At 43.3% G+C, this 20,991-nt stretch overlaps 1 protein-coding gene across 1 annotated transcript in view; it reads left to right on the forward strand.

Moving 5' to 3' along the window:
• The window catches only part of TRIM37 (tripartite motif containing 37), a 262,079-nt gene extending 241,492 nt beyond the window's left edge, over positions 1-20,587 (forward strand). Inside the window, exons 24-26 of the mRNA XM_030222400.1 lie at positions 13,714-13,863; positions 17,042-17,120; positions 19,369-20,587. Of these exons, the coding sequence (XP_030078260.1) occupies positions 13,714-13,863; positions 17,042-17,120; positions 19,369-19,372 (233 nt within the window). The 3' untranslated portion in view covers positions 19,373-20,587. The remainder of the gene's footprint in view (positions 1-13,713; positions 13,864-17,041; positions 17,121-19,368) is intronic.
• The last annotated feature ends 404 nt before the right edge of the window (positions 20,588-20,991 follow it).

Below are 20,991 nucleotides of genomic sequence, written 5' to 3' on the forward strand. Positions count from 1 at the left end.
CAGTGTAAACTGAATTAATGCATTTTGTATGGTGTCAAAGAAGTCTCCCTGTCTGGTGTTGGGCGCATAAAGATTTATAAAACTAACCTGCTGTCCAGAGAGGTGCTCCCGAACAGTCAAAAATGTGCCTTTATCATCTTTATAAATTGCTTCTTTGATAAAAGTGACCCCCCTTACGGATATAAATTATTATTCCCCCCCACCACCACCTTTCCCCCTCGGGGATCAAAGTGAACATAATCACTATAAGCTCTATGCTGACGTAGGGAGACATCCTATTTGCGAATATGCGTCTCCTGGATCAAAAGAATATATCCCACTTAAGGCGTTGCAGCTGTCGATGAACAATACTATGTTTTCCTGAAAAATGTAACCCATTAACATTCCATGATCCCACCCAAATCCCCACCTACCCTTCTCATCCCTCTTGCTAGCTGACCATCGCCCCCACTTACCAGCTAGATCCCTGAGGAAGAGCGTCACCGCCAGAGCGGACACCCAGAACAAAAGTACTCCAATCACCCCTACCATACTCCACATATCATCCTCCCCTCCGTTCATAGTCCAATTTTCCATTCAAATGTGTAACCATACCCCCAACCATGCTCATACACACTTCAGCCACATATTCATTCATTCTGTATATCTATCAAAGGCCATCTTTCAGAGCCCCCTCAGAAAATGCCGTGACAATTATAGAAATCTGCAGACCCAACAACAATCAAAAAACCTCAGGTGGTTGCATCTGACATAGTGGAATGCAGCTGCGCTGAGAGTCCCTGTCTTGGGCGGGCTTTCTGCCATGTGGATTTCTGCCTTTGTTTCTCTGGAGCTGATGTCCCTTGTGACACACAAGCTGGGAGGTCCTTACATCCCAAATCTGAAAGAGCTTTCCAAGCTTGCGCAATGGTGTGTACCCTCCCCGATTGACCCGCCACAGTCAGTAAATGCCTAAACAGGTAAAGCCAGCGGTAGTGAAATCTAGACTGCTGCAAATACTTGGTAATGTCCTGGAGTTCCTTGCGTTGCTGGAGAGTGGCCTTGGCCAAATCCTGAAACACAGTGATCTTACAGTTATCCCCCTTTATCGCCCCAAGGGTCTTCGCCCTCTTCCACTCTGCCTCCTTCACCAAACAATCACGAAAGCAGGCAATTACATCCCTTGGAAGACCTTCACGTTGGGGTCCCAAGCTTCTATGGGCCCTATCCAACTTAATGGTGTTAACAGTCTTAGCCTCCATTTCCCCATTTACTGGGGACAAAATAAAAGTACATAGCTCCTAGACCTCATGGGCACAATTTTTATATTGGTCCAACTCCCAAGATTCCTTTAAACTATAAACAACAGCACCGGGACCGATTTTCTAGGCCCTCCAGCGCGACTTACAAAGTTGTCCGTTCTTGTTTCTCTTTTTGGGGCTCAGCATGCAGCTTTTGTAACTCTTCATCCTCACACTTGAGTTTCTCCTCGGCCTGTTCTGCGTGTTGGGCTTTGCGCCATCTCACACATTGGGACTTTTGCTGCATTACGGGCCTTGCTCCATATCTGCCCATAGGGCCTGACTCCATCTCTGAATGTCAGACTTTGCTCCTTGCTACACCTCGAGCTTTGCTTCGTCTTGGCACGTCGGGCCTTGCTTTGTGTCTGCATATGGAGCCTGCTCCTTTTTGGCAGATTGAGCTTGCCTCCGTTTTTGCAAGTGGAGCCTTGCTCTGCCTCTGCACGTGGTATGTCAGCCTTACTTTGGCTCTGCACCTTGAGGCATGTTCCTTTTTTTGGGCGTCAAGCTTTCCTGTCTCCAGGCTGGTTGAGCCTTGCTGAGCCGTGCTGCATTTTTGGGCATCGAGATATGCACTGGTACAGCGTATGTTGGCTGTTGCTTGGTTCCGCCAAGGGATGGCAGTCTTCTTAGGGACTAGTGGCCAGCCTTTCTTCCAACTTCATTCCTGGATTCTGGCTGTGGAGGTTCAGGCTTCTCCATTTCCGGTCAGCAGTAGGCCTCCCTCTAGTTGTTGAGCCCGGCTCCTTGCTGGGAGGTTGGCTCGGGTGCTGTGTCCTCTGGTGTACTTGTTTAGGTTCAGAGTAATTTTGATTACTCAGGATATACAGTGCACTCCATTTAAGTGCACGTCGGATAAGCGCATGCTCTGTTTAACTGCATGCCGTAATTCAGTCCCATTTTTGACCCCATCAATTTCTATGGGGACAAACTTGGGTTTAGCGCACCACTGATTAGTGCAAGATTTGCTTATAAAATGCATGGGGCTCCTTTGCAGGAAAGACTCCACATAAGCACGTGCACAGAATATGGAAGCCGATTGGCGCGTGACAACGAGATTTTAAATTTACCGCCCCTTTAACTGCCAGAGGCAGGATAAGCGAAAGAATGTTGTTAAGAGTGTACACTGGAGTCGTTGTCGTCGACGAGCAACTGTAAAACTTTAACACTGGCTGAACGAATAGAAGTTCTTAAAAAATTAGAAAACAAAGACAAGAATCTATTGCTAAAGAATATGGTGTCAATCCCAGTCAAATTTCACGTATCTTGAAGCAGAAAGACCAGCTTCTGGAAGACTGGCAAAACAAGGCAAATCCACACTGGAAATGAAAACGGGCAGGAAAAGCTGAGGAGGTAGAAGATGCTTTTCTTCAGTGGTTTTCTCAAGTCAGGAGCAGACAGTTTCCTGTCAGTGGTCCACTGCTTATCGAGAAAGCTAATCAGCTAGCTGAAAGTCTTGGACTAACTGAATTCAAAGCCACTGTTGGATGGTTGGAAAGATGGAAGGAGAGGAACAACATAAAATTCAAGAAAGCATGGTGAAAAACAAGACGCTGATGACTTTGATGCTGAAAATTGGGTTCTTTCAGTTCTTCCTGCCATCTTGAACGAGTTTGCACCTTGTGACATTTTCAGTGCTGATGAAAACGGTCTCTACTGGCAAGCAATTCCTGATAGAACACTTGCATTCAAACAAGTCGAAACTACAGGAGGTAAAACGTCAAAGGACAGACTGACGATCCTCCTTTGCTGCAATATGGATGGGAGTGAGAAGTTGGAACCACTCGTCATTGGAAAGAGCAAACAGCTCCTTTGCTTCAAGAATGTTAATTGACTTCCTGAGTCATATGACGCTAACGCAAATTCATGGATGACTGGGTAGAGAGGTGTGGTAGCCGTGTTAGTCCACTTTTAAAGGTAATCAATAGAAATCAAACAAAATAAAACATGGAAAAGAAAATAAGATGATACCTTTTTTATTGGACATAACTTAATACATTTCTTGATTAGCTTTCAAAGGTTGCCCTTCTTCGTCAGATCAGAAATAAGCAAATGTGGTAGATGACAGTATATATAAGTAAAACATCCAAGCATTTCATTGACTGGATGACTGGGGAAATTTGGAAGCAGTGGCTAAAGAAGTTAGAAACAAGAATGCAGGCACAAAAGCATCAGATTTTGTTGCTTTGTGATAATTGTGCTGCACACAGTGATGATGATAGGCTGTCTAACGTCAAGGTGGTCTTCCTACCACCAAACACTACCTCTCTGATCCAACCTCTGGATCAGGGCATAATAGCCAATTTCAAACAACATTATTGGGCTCTTGTGCTACATCGTCTGATGAGCGTTATAGATGACCAGACTGGCAAGGATAAACGTGCTGTTGAACTGGCTTGTAATCTATCACTGTTGGATTTCCTACATAAGCAGAAAGAAGCCTGAAATCATGTTACACAGGCAACCATTGTGAACTGCTACAAGCGGGCAAGCTTTGTTAGGGATGTGGAGAGGGACGAAACAGATGCAGCTGTTGCAAACGCGTCAGATGAACAGGCTATTGACATCCCAGCCGGTGTTACTGAAGAGGAGTTTCACCACTACGTAGCTGTTGATTACGATCTACAAACAGCTGACGATAGCACTGATGTCCAGATATGCGCCTACACGCAGGCAGCGGCTGATGATGAAACAGATGATGAAATGAGCAGCGAGGCACATGCTGACGAAATTCAACAATCTCCTGTCACTTTTGCAAGAGTGCTGGAGAGTCTCAACACCGTGCGGGCCTATCTGAAGGCCATTGGATGTCAGTGCTATGACAGTTTTTACCGTCTGGCAGACGTAGTCTATGGAACTCACAGACACAAGAGTGTACAGAGGACTATGACTGATTACTTCAAGTAAGCCTAACGTCAGTTAACAGAGACTGTATACTGTATGTATAATAAACAGTACTATACATGTGTTTATCAGATGTCAAGCTTCTTTGGCTCACAGCGGTTAAGTGCACGCTCCGGTTAACTGCATGTATTTCTTTGGTCCCAGACCCTTGCACTTAAGTGGATTGCACTGTGCTGGATATATATATCCAACATGATGCTATGAAATCTGGGGCATCGATATTGGCTGCTTGGGAACTCAGCCCATTGGGTGCGAGCTGTCCTTGGGCCCAGGATTATCTTCAGGTCTTCGGTCTATGGCTGAGGCACCACAGGTGGTCCAGTGGGCCAGGAGTCATATGAGACCTCTTCAGAATCCTTTTTGATCCTTTTGGTCTCCCAGAATTCAAGTGAGGTTGCTTCTTTGAGGCAAGATACAGTCCATTTTGAAGTGGTGGTTTCATACTCCCAGTAGACGCCAATCTTACAGTTGGGGTGCCAATTGCCAGGGTCAGGTGGCTCAGAGAGGGTAGATGTAGCTCAGGGGCTCAAGGTAATACCTATTGATTTTGATTTGCTGAATGGCTGCACAGAGCTCTCGACAAGCTGCCAATATACCTGTTGACATCACTTTTCCCTTTTTTTTCCCCTACCATCCGTAAAGAAAGGAGATTGGTTATGTACTCTGGATCTCAAGGATAAGTACATAAGTATTGCCATACTGGGACAGACTAAAGGTCCATCAAGCCCATCATCCCGTTTCCAACAGTTGCTAATCCAGGTTACAAGTACCTGGCAAGATCCCAAAACAGTATGATACATTTTATGTTGCTTATCCTAGAAATAAGCAATGGATTTTCCCCGTCCATTTTAATAATGGCTTATGGACTTTTCTTTTAGGAAGCTATCCAAACCTTTTTTAAACCACGCAAATGAACTGCCTTTTACTACATTCTCTGGCAATGAATGCATATATATGTACACCAATCCATTCTAACTATAGAAAGTATCTGAGATCCTTCAAGCAGACCATTTTCAATACAAGGTCCTTCAAATTCAGTTAGTCATTGGATCTAAGACTTATCATGAAATGCCTTGTAGTGGTAGCTATCCATCACCACAAGCAAAGTCATCTAGCCTTCCCATACCTTGGCAACTGGCTTCTAGTGGGCTCTTCCAAAATCCAGACCCTAGATCTCAGGGATGAGCTTATCTCCTTCAGGGTCTGGGCATTCATGTCAATTTCCAGAAATCTACAGATAACATTTCTTTTATAGACTCCATTCTGGACACAATATACACAAAATCCTTTCTACTGGAGGACAGAATGCAGGCCCTCATTTTGTCCAAAACATAGAAGTAGTGTCAGTGGTCATGGTCAGAATCTACTTACAGATATTGTGGCCCAACCGAAAAAGGCAGCCTCAGTGGGACCTCAAGTTGAGTAGAAACAGCTCCCATTCTCTGAGAAGTTTGTCTCTCTTTATCAACCACTTTGAGCTCCATACAATTTTCTTTGCCTTTGAGTCTTTCTATCTGCTCTCGGGCACATCAGTTTGAATGTAGACACACAATTAAATGGGCAGTGTTTTATATCAACTAATAAGGAAGAATGGGATTCCTACATTTCTGCTGAGAATCAGTAAAAAATTTGTGACTTTGTCATAACCAGTCATATTCAAATACAAGCTGCTTATGTCCCTCGGGTCAACCAAAACCTCATAGGCGACAAGCTCAGCAGAGTTCTGTAACCTCACATGGTCCCTAGATTCAGTAAGTTTGCAAAAGTGGGGGACACCTTCAGGTTGACTTCCTTGCTAATAGCAGGAATGCAATGCTTCCTGTCTTCTACAATGCTTCCTCTACTTCTACTTCCTCACTTCTACTCCACATCTTCCTGAACAACGTTGCAAATGCACTGGCGATTCCACAGACTTGATCTCTTCTGTATGCATTACCCCCTCCCTTTCTCTCATAGCAAAAGCAACCAAGTATGATGATTTTTCTTATAATACTGTATCAAACTAAATAGAATGTAGTTGCACTTGTGCCACCACACAGACTCCAAGGATTTCCAATTTTAATCACTCAACATGAGGTCTGTCATCTTCATCCAAATCTGAAGTGTCTAGCTTTCATGGTGTAACGTATAGTCTCTGCTCTAGGTTTACCAACGCCTAGGTAGAATATTCTGATAAATACAAGAAAACCATCCACTAGGCGTACATATGGTTTCAAATGAAAAGCATTTGCCAATGGTCACAACCTTACTATATGCCTTCCCACCACCATACTTCACTACTTATACCATCTGTATCATATTAGGTTTTGGACATTCTTTATCAGAGTTCATCTCAATGTTGTCTTTGCCTGTTACACTCCAGTTGATATCCTCAAGGCTTCTCAGTGATTCCTCATTTCACATTTCATGAAACGAATTCTTCATGTTAAATCACCTTCAGACTCTGCGTGTTCCATGAGACCTTAATCTTGTTTTAACTTCCCTTATGAAGTTGCCATCTAAACCACCGGAGTATGCTTCCCTGGAGCACCTTCCATGGAGTGTGCTTTTCCATAGTATCTCTCTAGACTGGCACAGATGGGTTATGCACTCCTACCAGCAGATGGAGACTGAAAACAACTGAGCTTCAAATAAGCCTACTGTATAAGTGGGCTGTGCAGTCCCTAGCAAGCCAGTTGTAAGGTATTTTTATAACAGATAATCACACACAAAAGCAGTTGTTATGGACTGGTTTGCCCAGGGGAATGACAGTACCTAATTGGCTCTTGGCTAGCTGGCTATACCAATGAAAGGAAGAATGCCACAGGTGGAATATGTTATTATTTATTAGGTAGAAAAATAACAGTTATATATGGCAGATACAAAGCAGATTTACAAAAATTAATTTGTTACCAAAAATAGGTCATCACCAGGATCAGGCACCCGCTTTGACCCTGACTTTTCCCAATGTCAGCCCTTGATGAGCGCTTCCAGGCCTTGCTTCCTGAGCTTTTGATGGGGCTCATATAACAGAGTGCATTGGTGTCTGTGGTACTTGCATCTGCCATGGCCATGCGAGGCAGCAGCTAGAGGCATCAACCTTCGGTAATGTCATCGACATCGGTGCCACTTCCGGTCTCAGTGTTGACTGCCGCCTGTGTCGGGACCCTCTCGACATCGGTGGAGGAAGCTTTGCTGGAGTCTAGACTGGAACCGCCACCTCGACACCCCTCTCAGGGACATAGTTCCTCCTTGTCAAGGCAGGCTCAGTCTCAGCCCTCCCATGAAGAGTTTCTGGCTGACACCAATGAGAAGTGCTTATGGGATTCAGATGAGGACCCACGGTACTCCTCAGAGGAGGAGTCTTATGGCATCCCATCTGATCCCTCCCCTCTACAGGAAAGGAGAAAGTCTCCATCTGAGAGCCTTTCCTTCCCGTGTTTTGTTAAGGAAATGGCTGCTGCCATTCCCCATTTCTTTGAAAGTGGAGGACTAGCCCAGGGCTAAGATGTTCATGGTCGTGGACTATAAGTCCTGGCAGACTGTGATGGTCCCACTTCACAAGATCTTGCAGGACATTCAAGTGAAGAACTGGGAGTCTTCTTGGTCGGGATGCCTACAACACTTTTGATGTGGCAGCCAGGATCTCTGCTCAAAGTATAGTGATGCACAGACTCTCATGGCTGCATGTTTCTGTCTTGGACCTGGTGGTCCATCAGAGGTTGGTGGATATCTTTTTGGAAAGAAGGCAGAGGAGGTCACTCACCTCATCAAGAAGTACACTGATACCATCGATACTATCTCCTTCCAGATGCCTTCTGCAACTACCTCCTCATTGAGGCGGGTTTTGGGCAAGTTGAAGAGAGATTCCTACTACTCACAGAGGCGCAGATAAGCTCCTCCTCCCCAGTCTCGGCAGACTTGCCTCCGTGTGCTCGGTCTTGTCAACAGCATGTGCCTAAGGCCTAGACAGCTCCCCAGTCAAAGCAAGGGACAAGCTTTTGACTGGCTCCAGTGGAGCATAGCAAAAATAAACGTGACTCTCCTGGATGATTTGTCATTCGGGGGGAGTCTGAAATTTTGTATCCTCCGACCGGTGGATTCTTCAAGTAGTGTGTGTTGGCTGCGCCCTACATTTGTGACAGACCACCAGATTGCTCACAGAGAGCAAATTATTTCTCAGCATAAGGAGGTACTTGAAGAGGAACTCTTCACCCTTCTGAAGGCCTATGCGGGAAGAAGGGAAGGGATTCTATTCCAGGTATTTCTTTTTTTTTTTTTTTTTTTTTCACTTTAAATTTTTATTATAATAGTTTTGTAACAGTCAACTTTCACAAAGAACACACTTGCTCACTCTAGCCCACGCAGGGACCAACAATTACTGGACTAAAACATCCCGTACAAGCTTATCAGCTACATAAACTCCTCTACAGTATGTGTTTTTATATAATAGTCCTACAAACAACTTCCACACCCCAAGTAAACTGTGCTCTCGTGACGGGTCTTAAGTCACTCTCACATGTGCGGTGGCAGCTCACATGCTCTTAAATCTATACAGTGCTCTTTTCAAGCTCCAAACTGGGCATCGCAGGACACATTGCCCACATGAGAATACCCACTACAGGTAAGTACCTTTGCTATATAAACAGTATTGTAAATCCCACTAAATATCCTGATAATTTCCAACCCCCAATCTCTTTATATTAAGCAGCAAGTTTAGTCCTATTGGAGTAAATCTTTTCTGTTTGGGGGACGTGTTGGATTCTTATTCAAAACAAAAATAGGGAAAATTTTCAGCAACCTCAAAAAGCTTGGTATCAAAACACCATAACAAAGTTGAAATCGCAATATACCTAACAGCACAGTAACTATTAAAAATCTCATTAATTTAAGGAGGAAAAATACCTTGACTCTTTAGCTATCATTGGTCATTTAAAAAAAAACCTCCTTAATTATTTTTAATAACTTAATCTGCACCAAAATATTTTAATGAAAACTTTCAAATCATTCTTTTCATTGTAACATATTTCAAAATAAGAAAACAAGCACTTAGCTTAAATATCAAAGATTCTTTTTCAACCCAGTACTTTTATTTTAAAATTATAGTTTAATATAAGCTCTATATCCAGCAGGTATACTGTACATTTCCTTTGCTCTGTAATAGAAAATAATCACAGTAGGTCATTGGGAACAGAGAGTTCTTGCCTTCCCCTTCTCTTACCACTGTGCTTTATAGATTGGGAGAAAAAGGTTTGTTGAAAAAAAATTGGGGGGGGGGGGGGGGGAGGGGGGTATTTCACAGAGTAGAATTGTCTTATTTCTCACTGAAACTCTCCCTGCCTCCACCCCTGCACTCATTTGAATTTCAATGATGATGAATTGAAGCTCAGAGCCTATATTAAGGTGCCAGCATCCGTCTCTAGCAGCAGAGTGCAATACTTGTGTGGGTGTTGGCATTTAAAGAAGGTCTTTCAGTGACACAACACTATAAAATTTCTTCGTTCTTAGTCACTGCAGCATGACGCACTGGTCCAACTCAAAGTCCTTTTCCAAGGGAGAGGATTAATTGGGGTGAAAACAGCATTTTTCTTAAATTGTGCGCTCTGCCAAGGTTGCAGTACTGATGTTTCATGAGTTGGTTGCCTTATTGTGAAATAAGGCATGCCGATATAGCTGTTTTCCAAATTTTTTTTCCAGAAGTCATTTTATGCTGGGATTTAAAATTCACTGAGGACAAGTAGGATGATATAGTCTTAAAGCTGGATGACGTGATCAAATAAATCTTGCATGGGAATGCTCCCCTGGGTGGGGCATAACTACCATATAAGGGAGTTTTTCCCTTATATGGTAGTTAAACCCCAGCCAGTGCATCCCAGGATGCACAGGGCGAGGTGCTGCCATTTTGAGATGGCATGGGCAGAGGAGGGAGGGAGTGCTAGTCCCTCCAACTTTAAGGAATGAGGGGAGGGGGTTGGGGGGACCCAACACATATTGCTAGAGCACTAGGGCTAGCCTTTGTGGGTTTCACGGGCCTGTTGAGAGGGCCCACTGGACCACCAGGTTATCTTCAGTGGGGGGGGGGAGTGAGGGGTCTGGAGGTCCACTGGGCCTCCAGACCCCCTTGTGTTTCACAGGGTGAGTTGTGGCGGGGGTTCTGTGTTTGAGGGCTGAGGGGTCTGGGGGTCCATTGGACCTCCAGGCCCTTACATGTACCACCAGGGCTGTGTCAGCCAGTCTTCCCTATTCCTCTCCTGCTCAGCAAACCCTAACGCCAACTTTGAGCTGGTTTAGGGTTTGCAGCGGGAGCAGTGCCTTTGTTTGGCACTTGCCCACTGAGCATTTGAGAGGAATTCGAGAGACCCTTGTTTGCATGCTATTGGTGGTCAGAGCTGGTGAGTTTGTTTCACATGCTCACTGGCTCTGATCATCGGGCGCTGGCAAACACAGGCACCAGTCTGGTGCTGATGATATCTAGCACCTGCATTTGCTTTTGAGCATTGGGTCTCAGGTGTTTCTGAAAGATGTGACCACACCAACTGAGTCCCAGTCTTTGTCGATGGTGGAGAATCTTTCAGGCCCTGCGGGCTTCCATAAGAGATTCCACTAGGAGAGCTTATGGTTTAAAGTGGAAAAGGTTTGCTATTTGGTGTGAGGGCAAGTCCCTAGATCCTTCTTCCTGTCCTTCACAAAAACTACTTGAATTCCTTGTACATCTATTGCAGGTCTCAAGACCAACTATGTTAGGTCCACCTCAATGCAATTGGTACCTATATGATTGTGTAGAAGGTAAATCCATCTCTGCTCAGTTTGATTCATGTTTGCTTCTTTTGAAGCCTCCCAGTAGGTTCCCCCACCCCAGTGTCATGGGATCTCAACATCATGCCAGCCAAGCTATTGAAAACTACTGGATATCTGCCACCTGAAATACCTGACCTGGAAGTTCCTATTTTTGGTGGCAGTCACTTCAGCTCACTGTGTCCATGAACTTCAGACCCTAGTAGCTGATCTACCTTACGCTAAGTTTTTCAACAGCAGAGTGGTCTTGCTCACCCGTTCTGCCTTTCTAAGGTAGTGTCAGAGTTCCATCGTAACTTGTCAGTTGCTCTTTCAACATATTTTTTTTCCAAAACCTCATGCCCACAAAGGTGAAAGCCCATTGCACACTGTGGACTGCAAGTAAGCCTTAGCCTTCTATCTGGAGCAGTCTAGAGCCCATTGGCTAGCAGACTGCATTTCCTTTACTTGTGCTTAGGCTGGGCTGAGTCTGGAGGGTCATGTCATGGCTCATAATGTCAGAGCCATGGCTGCATTGGTAGCACACTTTTGATAAACCTCCACAGAGGAAGTTTGCAGAGTTGTAAATGTGTGGACAGAAGTCCATGTTGCATCTCACTGCTATTTGAAACAGGACTCTGACATGACATTTGGTTTGGTCAGACACTCTTTCAGAATCTGGAGGTTGTGCGATGGGTGTCACCATCAACTGTACACTCACATAGACGTTTATTATTGTTGACATAAAATTGTCCTTATCTGTGTCTTTTAGAAGTCTAAAAGAGAAGTTCTGTCTCATTGCTTGTGCTTCTTAGTAGAATTCCTTTCTCCCCTTGTACAGCTGAAAGATGTTCTTTATATTTTGTTTTGTTCATCTTCCACGTAGACACTAACACCAATTGGGATGTAGGCTGGATTAAAGAACTTCTTTAAAAAAAGTTTGCAAAGCAGTGTCTCTCCTTCTGCTGTGTCAGTGAGAATCTCCCTGTTGCAACAGTTTTTTCTGTCTGAGTGGCACAAAGATGATTCATTTTGAAAAGGCCTCTCTTGCACAGGAGCTGGAGTTCCTAAATACATCCCATGAAATAATGCAATTTTATATTTATTAATGTTTATGTTTATTACACTTGATATACTGCACATTAAAAATCAGGTCTAGGCAGTTTACAAAGTGAAACCAGTCATAAACATAGAAAAGAAACTCCATAATAAAAAGTTATGCAAAATTGCATAACTTAACATAATTTGAGTGGCAGCAGAGGAATAGTGATCTGACATGGAAAGTTAGAAGATGCAGCAGGACCAGGCAAAAAATTATTGACTTTGGATGAACGGCAGTCAGTTTGCCACATGCTCCTGCTTTTCAGAGATAAAGGAACATAATTCCATTGCTGCGCAGAATGGGGAAGCAGTGTTTGGGCTACCCATGCTCCCTCTGTTGACTGCAGTTCAGAGGACACCCTGAATTCTCTCCCCCCCCCCCCCCCCCCCCCCCCCCCCCCCCCCCCCCACCGCCAACCTGTAAAGCACAGGTTCTCAAACCAGTCTTTGGGAAGCACCAGGTCAGGCTGGTTTTCAAGATATCCACAATGAATGCGCATGAGATACATTTTTGCATATTCATTGTGGATTTTCTGAAGACCCTGACAGGCTGAGTGTATCCCAGTTACTGAATTGAGAGCCCCTGCTCTAAAGCAGGAGCAACACTTAATCGCGTCCGTCTGCTGTGCTTCCATCTTTAACCCTTTAGTGTCCAATGTTCCCATCAATCTGTTCCCATATGGCTTATTACGGGAACATTGGACACCAAAGGGTTTAAATTGGCAGCACCTACCTCTTAACCATGTGTCTTGATTTTTTTTGGTGGGGAGGGGGAGTGGATGTTCAGTTGGAGGTACAAGGTGCCAATATATGTTTTTTTTTTTTTTTTTTTGAAGGGGGTATGCGAGGGAGCTACTGGGCATCATGGATTTTTTTTTAGAGGGGAGGGGAAAGTACAAGGTGCCAGCATATGTTTTTTTGAAGGGGGAATGCATGGGAGCTACTGGGCATCATGGATTTATTTTAGAGGGGAGGGGAAAAGTACAAGAGAGCCATTGGGCCACCCGCTATTTTTATGGGGGAGGGGCTGGGTTAGGTGCAAGGGAGCCCCGTGCCACCAGGGTGAGGGAATTGAGAGTGGAGAGGTACAAGGATGGGGGGGCACTTGGACCACTCTGGATGTGGGGGTGGGGGTAGGTGCCAGGGGTGCATTTGGGCCACCATGGGTTTTTGAGGTGAGTTAAAAGAGGCAAGGCACATTACTCTGCTCCCAGGGATAGAAGCATGCCTACAGCACACCAACACCATTTTGTGCCCCTCAGGTAATTATGCATAATAATTTAGAATGTTTTGGCGTATTAAGTTTGAAAAAATTGAAACATAATTCCCTGGGGTGTACATAACATGAGCAGGGGGTTTCAGTTCCTGTTGATATTTGATCCTCTCCTCTCTATCCTCCACTTCCCCCAAGTACCTGTTTTGTATTGTTTGTTCTGCACCATATCGTTCTGCCGTAGGAGCTGGTAGTACATTGCAGATACTTGTGCCTCCTGTTACAGTTCATTCGTGACTTCTCAAAAAGATCCATTATTATTAAAAGTAAATGAACAAAATATTGTGCAGAATACTGTTGACTCCAGTGTATTGGAAGGATGAGTATTTTGAGTATTTTATGGACACCAGCTCCTCCCCCCCCCCCCCCCCCCCCCAGTGATACATATTTTTTTCTTTCCAGCTACTGCTTGTCCAAACCATGTCCTCCACCTGTTACCTGGCATGAGTAGTGATAGTGACCTTGATTGCGACACAGAAAATGAGGAACAGGAAGAAAATGCTAGCTGTGATGGATTTAATGATACCTTCAATGTGCAGCCTCCAGGAGAAGGTAAGAAGCTAATGCTTACTTGAGGTGTATGGAGGAAGGTAGTGATGCCTTTGACCATTTATAGTTTGATTTATTAGAACTTAATGAATCACCTTTCCTCAGCGAGATTATAAGGCAATGTACATTAACAATATAATAAGGAAACTAGAAAAGAACAACATTTTGTAGAAAAAAAAGAGAAAGCAAACGAGAGAAAAAGGGGTCTCATTTTGGAAATGTGTCATTACTAACACTTTAAGATGAACTGCAGAGAGAAGGGAACGATGGAGCTCACCCAAAAAAAACCGTGCTCTTTAGACTCGTATTGGGCTTCAGAGGGAGGGGAGAAGGGGACTGGGGTGGGGATCTCAGAGGGGAGAAGGGAAGGGGAGGGGAGAAGGGGACTGGAGTGGGGGTCTCAGACAGAGGAGGGGAGAAGGGGACTGTGGTGGGGGTCTCAGACAGGAGAAGGGGAGGGGAGAAGGGGACTGGGGTGGGGGTGTTCAGAGGGGAGAAGGGGGCTGGAACTGGGGGCTGAAAAAAGGGTCAGAGAGAGAGAGGGGACAGATCCTAGATGGAAGGGGGAGCGAGAGGGAGGGCAGACCCTGGATGGATGGGAGAAGGAGGGCAAATGGTGGATTGAAGGGGCAGAGAGAAAGGGCAGGCAGTGGATGGAAGGGACGGCAGAGAGGGCAGACACTGGATGGCAGAGAGAGAGTGAAGACAGATGCTGGATGGAAGGAAGACGGTGAAAAGAAGATGAGGAAAGCAGAAACCAGAGACAACAAACTGTAAATAAAATATATATTTTTATTTTTTTTGCTTTAGGATAAAGTATTGTAGATGTGTTAAATGTTTATAATAGAACATGTAAATAAGGTAATCTTTTTATTGGACTAATTTTAATACATTTTGACTAACTTTCGGAGAACAAAACCCCCTTCCTCAGGTCAGCATAGGATACTGTAACAGCACTATACTGTACTGACCCGAGGACGGAAGTTTTGGCCTCTGAAAGCTAAATGTATTAGTCCAATAAAATTGTATTATTTTACTTTCTATATTTGTTTTATTTCTATTTGTTAATTTGTAAAGTGGTGATTGGTACTTGTTAGTTTTTTTTCAAATTTACATCTGCTGTCTTTATATTTTGCACAGTACTAGGGGACAGTTTCTGTTTCTGTGGTGTTGCATTGTATGCAGAGTCTGGCATTGGGGGTTCAGTTTAATTTTTGTCTAAATAGAAAGTTTATGATTACTTATTCTATAGTGGATTAGGGTGTATCTGTGTTTGTGAAAAAGACATGGCCTTCAGTTGGCATTGACTGTGCAGGATCTACGATCTGTACTATTCTGTCTGGTTTCGTTTTACAATAGGTGAATTGATGTTCTAGTGCTCACTGTAGTGTTTAAGATGCTTTCCTTTTCCTTGTGTGACTCGTAGAAATGACTGCTTATGGTATGGTAGAATTGCTCTATAGGTCCTGAGTGTTTTGTATTCTCGGCATGCCTAGTACTGGATTTGGGGGGGGGGGGGGGTGTTAAAAAATGACCGGCCCCGGGTGTCAACTACCCTAGGTACACCACTGGGTGGGAGCTATACCAGTGAAACAGCAGCAGGCAGGGAAAGCTGCCTCCTCAAGCCTTCTTTTCTGGGCGCCTATGGAGTGCACTGCTGTTGGCACTGGCTGGGCTTGAGTTCAAAGTGGGTGGATGCCCCTGCATTTATGACGTTTAAAAGTTTAACTTTCTCAACATGCCCTGTTGACATTGAAATCTTCTATTATTATTATTATTTCTAAAATTTAGTAGCTTATCTGGTTTCTGTTATTTCACAGTCTGCTTCATCATAGTGGTCGGGGTGGATGGTAGTTACCCCCCCCCCCCCCCCCCATTGCTATACTTCTCCCAGTCATGCATGAGGATTTCTGTTTATAGCAATTCCAGATTGCAGTTTGTTGCCTTCAGAGTTTGTATTCTGTTTGACTTTATAGTATCTTTAACACAGACTTCCATGCCACAACCACTTCTGTCTATTGTCATTTTGTGTCTCCCATATTGTTTTAATTGATCCTGGTGTCACAGTAGCAGCCCTTCTGCTGAGGGGTACAGACGGCAATGTTTTGACAACTTATAGACATGCATTCCTGAGTCAGACATTCTGCTTTAAAAAAATTATTACCCTATGAGAAATAGATCAAATTTTGGGGATATACGGGGTACTATGGCTTTTCTTATGTTTTTATGTAATGGTCAGGATTTTTTTCCTTTCTCAATATCTGATACGTTAATTGCCTTAAACATGGTAGTCCTTCAAAAAGGCTTTGTGCTACGTAGGTCGTATTTATTGAAAAGAGGATTCTTTCAGGAAGATTGTTTTATAAGAGCTATTTATAAATTCTTTTCTTCTATTTCCAAGGCAAGATTTAGAGGTTGTTTTTTTCGTTTTCAGAAGATGTTGCTATGCCCCATAGGGTTAAGGAGTAATTGGCCATACTTTATTTCCCTGGTATATCATGTTTGGGTCTTAATAATTTGATTTGTTTAACTTGGAACTATACAGCAAAATATTAACCTTTTGAGGCTTTTCACAGAACCATTTTAAGTATTTTGGTTAGTGTTCACTCAGTCACAGTGATTTATGATAAATATGGGTCAATATGTGTCGGCAAACCTATTGAATTCTGCTGCAGTCACAGAGTCAGGTTTCCTGTGCAGCAAAATATTTTTTTAAGAATGATCAATGTGAATGATCATTGTAGCACTAGACTAAATATTGTAGCAGCTTTGCAAAACTAAACAAAAGCATTCTAAAACATGTTCACCTTCCTTGAGATGTGAGAGCCAAGTACTTTTCTAGAGACTCCAGCATGCAGGCACAGAAGGAGCACTTGGAAGAGCTCATCTCTGCTCAGTAGGTTCCTGCACCATTTGCTCTTCCTAATATCCTATGTAATAATGGGATGTTTGAGGGGAAATGGAACATTTTATGGAGCTGAATGTGAGAGAGCGGGTTACAGAGACAACTTGATTTATTAACCACTGTAATTTTCTTGTCCAGAGTATTTCTTACTCCTTTTTATGTTACTGCTTTGGGGAGCCGCCATTCTAATGATCTCCCATGAGATGAGCATATTTGTTTTCAGGGAATAGTTTACATATATTTATATATATATATATATATATACTTAACTTTCAGAGGACTGCTCAGCTTCCACTGAAGGAGATGAGATCCGTGCAGAAGACCTCAGCTTTGCTGTTGGAGATGACAGTGCAAGGTAAAATTAGAAGTGAGCACAAGGCTGCAGTGCAGGACCCTGGCTAGTGGAATTTGTCATAGCAGATGACTTTATCCACAGGGCACAGCTTTGGTTGATTTGAGGTTATGGTGGAATTGTCCCTCGATTCTGTCCTTGTACGTCTGGTTTTACCCGGACATATCCTCTTTTTGAGGACAAGGCCGGGCAACTGGATGGGTTTTGCCGGCCTTCCCATTTGTCCAGATTTGCAGACGAACGGGCAGGCTGTTGGGCAGGAGGGTGTCCTATCCTCCCCTCCACTCCTTTAACTTAGTGTGGTGCCCTGGTGGTCTTGTTTCCTCTTCAGGGCAGGAAAGAGCCCCCTCTTTCCTGCCCGGCACATCTGCAGACTTTCTCCCGGCACCGATTCAAAATGGCTGCTGAGAGTTCAAGTGGCAGCCTCTTGAGACTTCCACAGAAGTCTTGCAGGGTCACTGCTTGAACTCTTGATGCCATTTTGAATTGGTTTTGGGAGAAAAACAGTCTGCAGAAGTGCCGGGCAGGAAAGAGGGGGCTCTTTCCTGCCCAGAAGAGGTCACTAGACCACCAGGCACCACACTGAGGTAAAGGAGAGGAGGGGATGGGTAGTGAATGTTGTCATATGGGTGGAGGGAGGCTGATAAATTGGGGGGGGGGATGTGCATGGGGGAGAGAGAGGGAATTTGGATTTCTTTGGGGGGGGGGGTCAAAGTGACATGGGGTGGGGCATGTGTCCCTCTTTTTTTTTTTTTTTTTTTCCCTTGGGACAAATATGGTAACCCTACTCTTAGGTCTTCTGTTCCCTTTTTCACTTCCCTCTATCATTGGTAGTACTTTATCTCTGCCCTTCAACTGGTGAAGACTGTTAGTGGAATCTGAATACCATGCAGCTCGTCATTTTAATGATTCTTATTTTAATACCTTTAATTAGAATCAGAACCGGATTAAAGCATAGACAAACTAGATATGTGCCTTGGGCTCAAAAGTTATGGGGGGCCCTGTCAGATGTGCTCAGGATTCAGGAAGCTAGGATTGCCAACTGTCTGGATTTTTTTCAGGATTCTAAAAGTTGGTACATTACCTGTGGATATTTTTCAGTTTAGCCTGTGACAGCTCTCCAATGCTCTCCCTTTCTAGTTCAGAGGCTGTGGTAGAATCCTGTCCAGCCAATGGAAGGAAGGGAGAGGCTGCGCTGCTGGGTCTGTGAGGAAAGCTGAGCTGCTCTGCACAGGACAGGGTCTTTGAAGAGAATCTTGGGGGTGGGGGGATATTGTTGCAAAGGAGAGGAAAGTGTGAAGGGTCTGCTGAGGAAAGAAAACAGGCAGCAAATGCCAGAATTTTACATGATTTTAGGTAGACCTGGTGGGAGGTGGGGGCACTGCCTGAATGAGCACATGAGCAGCAGGACAGCACTAGAAAAGAGACATAGAAAGTGCATGTCATGTACCTGTGCTTCTGTGTATCTAGTGAGGATGGTCTCATAGAAATGAAGCTTCTCTTTGAAAATCTGGGCTGGAATGGCGAAGTTCACTGGTGTAAATGTACCTGTGCACATACTAAGTGAAGGGACATTTTCAGCCCAGGGAATTTACCCTGTTAACTATTAAATTACTTGGGCAAATACCTTTGAACACTGTCCTAATACTGCCTCCACTTTGCCTATATTCTTTCAGATGCATTAAAAAAAAAAACTAAAATATTTTTTTATTTTACTTATTCCATTTGTGAACCTTTTTTCACATATAAAAATTTTTAAATGTGTATCTTGGACCCATTGTCCTTAAATTTCACACTTTTGGGCAGTCCGTCCTTGTAATCTCTGGTTTGTATCAGAGGTAATAAAGAGTGAATATGACTTACCCAGCTTCCCTAGTATTGAGTCCACCGCTGCAGAGCTGCCAAGTTACCCAGCTTCAGTCCAGGAGGGAGACTTTTTAGCTAGTCCTGTTTTTTGAACTTATATCCCAAGGCAGTGGTTTTTTTTGTAGCCTCTGATAGATCATCAATTGAAATCAGCACCTTGGGTCCCATAATGTACCAGGATAGGGTTGAAGAAATTCAGGACTGCCTCAGAATTTCTCTCCTGGAACTGAGTAATTTGGCAGCTCTCCTCTACCCATTAAGCCTCTCCATTCAAAGTGTAGCTATAGGATGTATTCTTGTCACCAGTGATTGGTGTCTCACCTTTACTACTGTGCCTGGTCTTGAATAAATGTAGAGTACAAGATGCATTTTGTCTTTTGTGTAGGTAATGTGGTGAAGATGCAAGACGAGGAGTAGTATACGACTTGCAAAGAGCATTTGTATTTTTTGAAGAGACTTAATGCTGGAATGCTCATAGCATGTCCCTAAAATAGGATGGATTTAATTCCCTCTGCATGGATTGTACTGGGGCAGATCTTCCCTACAGATTTGATTGGCAAAAAAAAAAAAAGCTTTGTATTGTTTGTTGCCACAATCTTGAGTAAGTACCCTATACAGCACAGTGCTGGGATTCCCTTCTCTTCCCCCAGACCTTTCTGGTTCACCTGGGATTCACATGCGTTCTTTTGATGTTTGATATTGAAATACAGATGCATCTGTGACACTGTTACTACTTTCAGCCGTGTTAACTGTGCCAAAGCTGAAAGTTATATTGCAATAAATACAGATGTGCAGAGCTCTTTGTTTTAAAGGATTCTAAAAGAAACAGTGTCTTGCATAGTTCTCTTTACTTTGGGGCATCTGAAAACAGTATTGCCAAATAGGCATTTCATTCGATAAGCTGCTAAACCCTTGTGACTGAGAAAGGAGTTACTAGGTTTGTAAAAAGTAAGAATGATGAACATGTCTATATGTGAGTTTTTGTGTTTTCCTGTGTCATATCACTGTGGTAGCTTGCTATGCCTTCATGGAGGGGGTGGGGAAGGGGAAGTAAAAAAAAATGCATTCTAATTTTTCTGTGTAATAATTTTCTTAGTGTATTTGGATGTACTAAATACATAGTTCCTTTTGTTTTAGAATGTTTGCACTTTTTGTTAATAAAATGAATAACAGCATTTTTACTGAGCAGTTTATTCAAGGTGAAAAGCATGTAGATAAAAGTAAATTGGTGCATTTTTGGTGTAATGCTTTGTTCTGCATCTGTTTTGCAGCAGTGAGGCATGTTTTTTTTTTTAAGTATCATTTTTATTTAAATTTTCACAAGTTATACCCCATAGTTGTTAGTTCTATAGCAATATGCAGTTGCCACTGTGCCATTAATGGAATTGAATTTCTTCTGTGAGAACACGTGATTTACTTCAATAAAACTACTACACCAATGTTCAACAATTGTACCTAAATTATAGAAGTCAAAGTTTGAAACCCAAGGCAAGTGTCCTCATCCGTGCCTTTGCTCTGATGAGTGCTTGTTTCTGTAGTCTTGAATAAAATTAAAAACTTTTTATTAATAACCGTTATTTCAATAAATCTGAGTATTTACTGCCTCCTGTGTCTCATATTTGCTCATACCTATTCACCCTAAAGTGATGTAACAATGTAAATAATAATGAAATAAAAGAAAAACTATTTAAAAGTAATATAATTTCACTTTCCCAGCAAAAACAGAAACCACTGAATGTAATATCCTGCTGTTAGTCTATTTAATCGTAAATTTCAGAGGGATTTCTGATAGATTAAGAACCTCAAGGGGTCTTTTATAAAGCCGCACTAGCGTTTTTAACTCGCAGTAAATGCTGAGACTTCCATTATATTCCTATAGGCGTCTGTGTTTACTGCCAGCTGATTTTTACTGCGAGCTAAAAACGCTAGCATGGCTTTGTAAAAGGCCCCCTCAATTTGTGCAGTAAAAATACAGATTATCTAAACAGCTGTCCTTTTGAAGAAGTAG

Source organism: Microcaecilia unicolor, chromosome 13 (assembly GCF_901765095.1).
Source record: "Microcaecilia unicolor chromosome 13, aMicUni1.1, whole genome shotgun sequence".
Classification (NCBI taxonomy): Eukaryota; Metazoa; Chordata; class Amphibia; order Gymnophiona; family Siphonopidae; genus Microcaecilia; species Microcaecilia unicolor.